We start from the raw sequence: 9,493 nt of genomic DNA on the forward strand, positions 1-9,493 counted from the left end.
TTTATTCAGAAGGTGAGATTAAGGGTACTTGTCTTATTGTCTCAGTTTAAAAAACGTAATAATTCCAGGCCTTGTGTTACCCACAATCATATGACTGAGTCACCAGCCCCCCCAAGGGTCATGTAATAAAACATCTCCTGTTAGACCCTGCAGCGTCAGCAGGGGGCAACACCATGGCTTCATATTTACAGCTTTTATACCGTTTATTCTAGACCAGTTCGAAGCAGGATCTGAATCGACTTAATCGCATACAAAGGGGGGTTTAATGGTGTTTAAGTAAGACGATAAACCCATTTGTATGCAATAGAAGGGGTTTATCTTTTTCGCCTAAGCTCCGTTACTATACTCTTATTTTGAAGGGGGATGCTTTTTTTTCCCCATTGGGTGTAAAACTTTTCTCTGTGCAGTCAGCAGCACCGCCTCCGCGATTTGCGTGGCAGCGTATGAACTCTACCCCGCCACCACGTCATTCCTGTCAGGGCGCTTCATTCTTCCGCTACCTTTGGGATCCGAGTAGAGAAAAAGTGCGCAGGTTCGATTCCCCCCCAGAACCATGATGACTGGATTTCGGCTGAATCTGTCCCCGCTCAAAGAGCCGCTGGGCTTCGTCAAACTGGTGGAGTGGGTGAGTCCTTCAGATCTTCTGGAGACCAGTGTGTTCTCCGTTCTGGTGCGCATGAGGATGGGAGGGGTCTGGTCCGAGGTTTTTATTATGTTTTTGGCGTTTTATACATAAAATAAAATAGTTTATAAGATATTGAAATGGGAGTTGCAGACTTGCCATTCCATCTGTGATCATATTCAATTTTCATGAGTTTTCAAGAAGTATAGTTTAGGGGAAGTCCCCTAGTTATCTATCTAACTTTCTGTCCTGCTGTCTGTTTGTACAAAAATGATTAATTAATGGGAAGTCATTTATGACCTAAACGTCAGGCAGTTGTCGATTAATGCACGGCACAACAATAATTAACCTTTGGCACAATGGGAGAATTTTTGAACTTGAACTAAGAAATACAAAAGAAAAAAAAAGTTAGGCCTAAATTAAGTTTCCTCGGCCCATGCAGTTTAGATCAGCATTGTTGCGGTAGGTTGGACTGATTCTGTGGCTAAGCGTTTCAAATGCGATTTCCGTTGGTTTGTGTGGAGAAATGAGGCCAGGGCAGGCTAATGCCCTGCTTTAAGTGGCCCAGTGTGGCCCCCGATACAGCTGTCGTACATCTGTTCTTCCACTGGGCTCCCTAATTCACGGGAGTGACCTCAGAGAGAGAAAAAGAGGGAGAGACGTTCATGTCCCACCACAGTCATCCGACTATAGATAACATTTCCATGTGTGTGTAGGGCCGACTTTGCAGAAACTGATGTTTTCTCCTGGAGTTGTACAGTCACATTATTGTAACCACTGGCTAAGAGTGGTCATGCATTAATACAAGGACACACACACACACACACACACACACACACACACACACACACACACACACACACACACACACACACACACACACACACACACACTGTTAGAGACACAAACACACACACACACGCACACACACACACACAATGTCAGAGGTACACCAGATTAGATGTGTGTATATTGTCTACACACACACACACACACACACACACACACACACACACACACACACACACACACACACACACACACACACACACATAGTGTGTATGTCAGCGTTGTGTATCGCAAATTGGTTGTGTCTAACAGCTGACTGAGCCTTTGTGTTTGAACGGAGGGACTTTGAAGGAACTAACTGTGTGAAGCCTTTGTCACCAAACAGTGCTGCACCCGGTAGGACAACCGCTGTTAAGGGGCAGACTTTCAACTATTATCAGTCAGCCTTCTCTTTTCCAAGACAGGTCTAGGTAATTAAATCAGTGCCGTTTGTACGTGAACCAAGGCTGTTTCATCGATTTAAATTCAATTTAATTTAATTTGTATGGCCCTTAATCAAAGGTACAGTCTCAAAGGGTTTACAGGCCATATATTTATGACACCCCCTGACCCTGGCCCCCCCAGATGGCAAGAAAAAAAAACGATAATGATTATCGATAAAACTATGAATGTGGTGCTTTACTTGGTACTTAGGTTTACGTTGTCTTTTGAACCAACTATTGTTTGGTCAATCCCAATCCCCCGATGGATAAATGCTATTAGTTTGCAGTTTAGGTTTTGCTAACCAGTTCCAGTCACCATGCGTCGTCCCACACACACACACACACACACACACACACACACACACACACACACACACACACACACACACACACACACACACACACACACACACAAATCTAGACACACTCAGTCATACATGAGTCTGTGTATGTATGTGTGTACACATACATACACAGACTCAAAAACCCAGTTTTGGTGAACCCAAGCCCTTTACTAGCCTCATCCGGCAAACCCCCATAAATGTAATGGGGACCCCACACGTCCCCTTAAGGGGGTCCCCTCTGAGTCAAGAGAGTGTGTTAGCAGTACATTTCAAAAGTGGTTTCCATTGGTCGAAAAAGTCAAAGGAAACAGGAAGTGGCCGCGACAGTGGCATCTGGATGAGCATCTGGATAAGGCTTGCAGGGTGCGTGTGTGTGTGTGTGTGTGTGTGTGTATGTGTGTGCGGCGTCTGGTTGCAGAAGTGGGGTGTTTATGCTGACTAAACATAGGTGTGTGTGTGTGAGGAGGAGGTGATGCTGAATCGTTCAGATTTGTATTTTTATAATCCGAACTCCGGTCTTGTGCTCTGCTGCATAGTGGGAGCGGACTCATGGACAAGAAATGTGCTTTTTGTGCAACGTAAGACTTTGAGCCGGTATCTGAAAGAAACAGGATAATGTATGTTTTGCTGATTTGCTGATGTGCAATGATTTGCTATCTGCTGTGTAAATGATCTTGCCCCGCAAAATGTGTAATGTTGACTCTAATATACCTTAATTAGACAATATACCCAAACGACAGTGATAGTGTTTACACTTTGCATGTGTTAGGTGTTTGTAGTATAGGGTAATAAATAGGGTGTGTATATTTGAATTTACAAACTTTTTTCAGTTCAGGCCTTGGGCTGGTCATATATAATGTGTGCGTGTGTCTGTATGTGTTGGTTTTGATGTGTGTGTGTGTGTGTGTGTGTGTGTGTGTGTGTGTGTGTGTGTGTGTGTGTGTGTGTGTGTGTGTGTGTGTGTGTGTGTGTGTGTGTGTGTATGTATGTTGGTTTTGATGTGTGTGTGTGTGTGTGTGTGTGTGATGGTTTTGGTGTGGTTGTGTTGGTTTTGATGTTTGGTGTGTGTGTGTGTGTGTGTGTGTGTGTGTGTGTGTGTGTGTGTGTGTGTGTGTGTGTGTGTGTGTGTGTGTGTGTGTGTGTGTGTGTGTGTGTGTGTGTGTGTGTGTGTGTGACATAAGCCCTGGAGCATGACTGCTTGTCATGCTGTGCCGCTTAGGAAACACACACACACACACACACACACACAGACACAGACACAGACACACACACACACACACACGCACACACGCACACACAGCAGAGATATACGTGCATGACCACAACTCACACTCGGTAAAAGTGATGCTCTGCAGTTCAATCCTAATGTTTGAACGTACGAAAGGTATTCTCTTCCCTTCTGGTACTTTTATCTTCCCTTAATAATATTGTTCTGTTTTAGCATTTGTGTTTTAAACGTGTTATCATGTTACTCCCGCCAAAGTAAAGCGCTACGAATGTCCTCTGTGAAGACTGCTAAGCCTTGTCTAATGTATTACCACCATGACTCTACACCCTTACACAGAATTATAGCTACTCAGTCAGTAGCTTTTGGCCACAACGTTTGACGTTGTTAGTGTTACGTGATGCTAAATGCTGAGTTGGTCGCCCGTTTGACCCAGTTGGAATTACTAACTGAAAGAAGTATGTACAAACACCCGGCGAGATCTCTCCTCTGGAAGGGCCTCGCTATGTTTGGTTCTCAAGGTTCAAGTCTCTCCTTATTTCTGTCCTAACTCCTTCCTTGTTCTTCTCCTCTTCTGTACGCTTGTTCACTTTCTCTGAGTCTCACCATCTTTGTGTGTGTTTCTCTCTCTCTCTCTCTCTCTCTCTCTCTCTCTCTCTCTCTCTCTCTCTCTCTCTCTCTCTCTCTCTCTCTCTCTCTCTCTCTCTCTCTCTCTCCTCTCTCCCTCTCTCCCTCTCTCTCTCTCTCTCCCTCTCTCCCTCTCTCTCTCTCTCTCTCTCTCTCTCCCTCTCTCCCTCTCTCTCTCTCTCTCTCCCTCTCTCTCTTTCTCTTCTCTTCTCTTTCTCTCTTTCTCTTCTCTGACAGTTGACGGCCATCTTTGCGTTTGGAAGCTGCGGTGGTTATTCCGGGACAAACGTCATCTCTCTCTTCTGTGGAAATGGGACGAACGAGACGCTCTCCGCTGCCTTCAGCTACCCCTTCAGGTGTGCGCCTGACCGCTCATTTAACCGCCAACACCTGTACACAAACAAACAAAATGGACCCCCAGGACCACTGCATTGCTTTGCATTGCGTTACGAATGGTCAAGAGAATAATATTATGTAATGTGTTGCGTAATTATGCTACAAATCGAAATCAGTTAAAATGCAAATGTTCTACTTTACTTTTATTCTTTACACTTCTGCCACTATTATAAAAAAAATGAGAATTGAAACTCAAGTGTGTGTGTGTGTGTGTGTGTGTGTGTGTGTGTGTGTGTGTGTGTGTGTGTGTGTGTGTGTGTGTGTGTGTGTGTGTGTGTGTGTGTGTGTGTGTGTGTTTGCTGCGGTTCCAGGTTAAGCGAGGTTTCACTGGTCGAGTCAAACCTGACTTTCTGCAACCACACGGCTGGCCCCACCCACCTGGTGGGAGACTCCGCCTCCTCGGCAGAGTTCTTTGTGGGCGTGGGCGTGGTCTGCTTCCTGTACTCCATGGTGGCACTGCTTGTGTATCTGGGCTACATGCACGTGTACAAGGACTCCGACTTCGGGCCCATCATTGTGAGTCGTTATAAATACTTGATAACGTTTTATAACGTATTTGTAGATAGAGCCTTGTTCTGAGCAGAGGAATAGGTTGGCTGTCGCCCCCCCCCCCCCCCCCCTTAAATCCTTCTGATAAACCTGCTAAATGAATGAAGGTTTTACAATTCGTTAAGAATGTTCGACTGGAATCATTGCACCGGAGCAAACTTGAATCAACGCCATTTGTGATGTCACATCTAGGGGATTAAAACAAGCCAATCAACAGCCTTATTCTAACCCTAACCAGCGCATTAAAGGACACTATGCAAGATGCCCCTCCTCAAAAAGCGAAGCTTTAAAAAAAAAAAAAGAAGAATATACGTAAAACGCAATTTCTCTACACTGCTGCCGAATCGTGCATTTAACCTAGATCCCTGCAGCGTTAAAGGGAGTGTCTACATGAAGACATGAAGGTGTTTCGGTGCACATCTCAAACAAAGACATGTTGCATACTGCACCTTAATGACCACTCAATTTCTTTGGATGCTAGCGTCTGTCAAGCTCATGGTAACACGCTCCATCATGCTAATGCTAGTGCTAACCCTCTCCGTCATGCTAATGCTAGTGCTTACCCTGTCCGTCATGCTAATGCTAAGGCTAACGCTCTCCGTCATGCTAACGCTCTCCGTAATGCTAATGCTAACACTCTCCGTCATAGTAACGCTAACGCTCTCCGTCATGCTAAGGCTAAATCTAACGCTCTCCATATAGCTAACACTCTCCGTCAAGCTACTTCTAACGCTCTCCGTCATGCTAATGCTAACGCTCTCTGTCATGCTAATACTAACGCCAATGCCAACGCCCTCTGTCGTGCTTACGCTAATTCTAACGCTCTCCGTAAGGCTAACGTTAGCTCTCATGCTAACGCTAATGCTCTCAGTCGTACCAAGGCTCTGCGTCCTGACTCTCTTCCTCCCCCTCCAGGACTTCCTGCTGACGGCGGCGCTGGCCTTCCTCTGGCTGGTGAGCTCGTCGGCGTGGGCCAGGGGGCTGCAGACCGTGAAGCACGCCACCGGGGACGCGGGCATCGCCGCCACGCTGGGTGTCTGCGCGCAGGGCGACGTCACCTGCCGGGTCACGGAGTTCGCCAGCCTGCGGTCCCTGAACGTCTCCGCGGTGAGGAAGCGTTAAACGATTGGTTGGTTTGTGTGTCAATCAGAAGGAAATTACATTTCTTTTCTCTCTTTTTGTGTTTGTGTCACAAAGAAAGCCGGATGGTTTGTTTTCGTGTTAGCTTGTCTTGCACGTTTCACATCACTATATTTTGAAAGGTCTCCAATTGTGTATTATAATTGACTATTTACACACTTAACATTTACTTTTACATTAAGGACATTTAGCAGACGCTTTAACCCAAAGCGACACACAGTGATTACATTTGGCAGGAGAAAGAGGAACCACAATATATGGCTGTCGGTACAGTAAGGATGTTCATAGAACCAAGTGCCAAGCACTCACAATCACTAGGTTAGCCCATTCCCCGTAGGCAAGAAAGATAGCTAGGATAAGGTTCTACACAATGCTGAGTACTATTTATAAGGCAAAAATATGCAACATTCAATCGACCGTACGTTAAGTGCAAGGACGTAAAACTAGTAGTCGTGGTTTTTACATCTACTAGGTAAACGTAGGTCTGTCAAATTGGGCAGGGTGATAAAATGGAATAATATAACTCGCGATACTGCAATAGTGCGTATCTCATATGTTTTCTCCGTGTGTTCCTCCTTCCCAGGTGTTTGGCTTCCTGAACCTTTGTGTGTGGGCGGGCAACGCCTGGTTCGTGTACAAAGAGACCCGCTGGCACGCACAGAAACACGGGGGCCAGGCGGTCCCCCAAAGGACCCAGGTCCCTGCAGCCATATGAACACACACACACGCACACACACATCAGATAAACATATGTAAACACACACACGGGTGACTGAACGCAGTTGCCCACAAAAGCCGTAAGCGCAAATATAAACAAAGAACACGCACACACACACACACACACACACACACACACACACAGTGCCTTTTGAAGATGAAGAGTTAATACTGCCAGTTAGTAAAGAAAAAAGGAAATATATATTGGTGCTATCATCCACATTGTACAAAACGATCTCACACACACATACACACATGCACGCACACCTGCACGCATACATACATACATACATACACACATACATACATACATACATACATACATACATACATACATACATACATACATACATGCATACATACATACATACATACATACATACATACATACATACATACATACATACATACATACATACATACATACATACATACATACATACATACATACATACATACATACATACATACATACATACATACATACATACATACATACATACATGAGATCTCACACACACTCTCTAAGACAACATGATATATACACACATTCAAACGCAAAAAACACACGTACACACATAGAGCTGAGGCGACATGCACGCTACAAAAACACCTTCATATATAGACACAATCACACGGGCACACACACACCCACACACACACACACACACACACACACACACACACACACACACACACACACACACACACACACACACACACACACACACACACACACACACACACACACACACACACACACATTATAAATGAGTGTGTGAGATGCATGAGTGTTCACACTCATGCATACACATCTGTGAAGCGTACACACTGGTGACTAAAATCACTCGTCCACGATCCAGCCAGAATAACAAATACAATCAGAGAACACGCACACGCACACGCACACGCACACACTAATAGTGCCTTTTGAAGATGCAGATGAGGCAGAGTTAATACTAGAAAATCCTGTCTTTTTACAATTGGTTATATCGGTGCTATCATCCACATCATACAAAACTGACGTGTGGATGACTCAGCCCAACCATTAAGAGAGGATAACCTATATTTTAAACAGTTTCCCTTGTTCTTGTGCCATTCCTGAACCTGTGTCTAAAGCCATAAAGTCCACTTACAATAAGGCAACTTACAAGTGATATACTATGTCATAGTCCCCTCCCAAGTCTCATTCCTTAATTATTATACACTTATCATATGTATTATTATTATTATTATTATTATTATTATCAAAAGAAGTTGTAGAGCTGTTGTCTATATTCTTTGGTGTCAAACTGAAGTTGTCCATCAGGCTAGTTGCTACTAAAGAGGGACTCTACTCAAGGTACCAATTCAGTTTCTCATTGGGCCAGGGTCTGAATTCGGTTGATCTCTATTCCTGAGGCTGAAAGAGACTCAGAACCAGCCTCTACCAGCAGGTACACACCCATTGTATCTGACAGAGAGGGTTAATGCAAATCCAAATGCTTTGGACGATAAGCACGGGTGAATCTTGTAAGCGGTACGTTAACCATTTCCCTTTAGCTGTGAGACACAGCAGTATTCTCCCGTAGAAATGTAAACTCGGTTATGCATTGTTGGCCGGTGTGTTTTATAACATGAATGCACTCTCTACCCCCTACCAGTTGTGTTGGAGTTTGGTCATGATCACCGACCATACCTTATGTTACACAAACCATTGTGAGTTGGTAACATTATTATTACATCAACATGATGTTGATGTTATGATAATTACACAATATTGAACTTTATACTGTTGTACAAAAGTCACTTTTTTCATTCATTAATTTCGCACAATTTGTTTTTATTTAGCTCTAAATGAGCAGCAATAAATTTGAGTTTGACCAGAAGGAAAAGAGGTGTTCATGTTACGATGATGTTATAAAGATGTTGAAGTAAACTGAATTTTGTTCACATTTGTCCTTTCCATCCTCTATGGGACAAGTCTTTAGTTGCTTTTGACCAAAGCAGCATTTTTTTATTCTAGAAAGATCTGAACGATCTTAATCACCTATTGTGTTATTTTATATAAAAAAATCCAATGAAGGACTATTTGGTGGTTTGTACAATGGTTGGTGGTTTGTTATACCATTGAGATTACACAGAAACTGTACTTTTGTTTGTTATTGACAATATGATGGCTTTTAATTTTTTTTTAAGTGTTGCACATTGCCTCAGATCAGGGTTATGTATGACCGAGGCCAAATTGAAGACATGAATGTGTGTGTGTTGGTGTACTGGTTATGCCACTGCTTCTGTAATGTTTCCAGCTAAGCACGTTGCCTCACAATAGTCCCACCAGCTGACGTATGCCGTTCAGGAGAATGGTATTCAGCCTCTCTGCCAAAGTTCTTGTTTTTTTAAATAAAAGTCAATAAATAAACGCTTTAAAAATATTGATGTGCCCCTTTATTGTGTGTGTGTGTGTGTGTGTGTGTGTGTGTGTGTGTGTGTGTGTGTGTGTGTGTGTGTGTGTGTACAATATATAACACATCTATATATAACCTGGTATACGTCTAGCATTGTGTTTGTCCGTGTGTGTGTGTGTGTGTGTGTGTGTGTGTGTATGTTTCAAAGAAAGTGT

General features: G+C 43.7%; 1 protein-coding gene across 1 annotated transcript; it reads left to right on the plus strand.

Annotated features, from left to right (window-relative positions):
* The first annotated feature begins 245 nt into the window (after nt 1–245).
* On the plus strand, nt 246–9,291 carry sypl1 (synaptophysin-like 1). Its single transcript, XM_056578075.1, has 5 exons — nt 246–625; nt 4,327–4,445; nt 4,797–5,001; nt 5,950–6,141; nt 6,758–9,291. The coding sequence occupies exons 1-5, from the start codon at nt 554–556 to the stop codon at nt 6,887–6,889; spliced, it is 720 nt and encodes a 239-aa protein (XP_056434050.1). The 5' UTR covers nt 246–553; the 3' UTR covers nt 6,890–9,291.
* Nucleotides 9,292–9,493: the final 202 nt, after the last annotated feature.

The sequence above is a fragment of the Gadus chalcogrammus genome, chromosome 19 (genome assembly GCF_026213295.1).
Source record: "Gadus chalcogrammus isolate NIFS_2021 chromosome 19, NIFS_Gcha_1.0, whole genome shotgun sequence".
In the NCBI taxonomy this organism is placed as follows: domain Eukaryota; kingdom Metazoa; phylum Chordata; class Actinopteri; order Gadiformes; family Gadidae; genus Gadus; species Gadus chalcogrammus.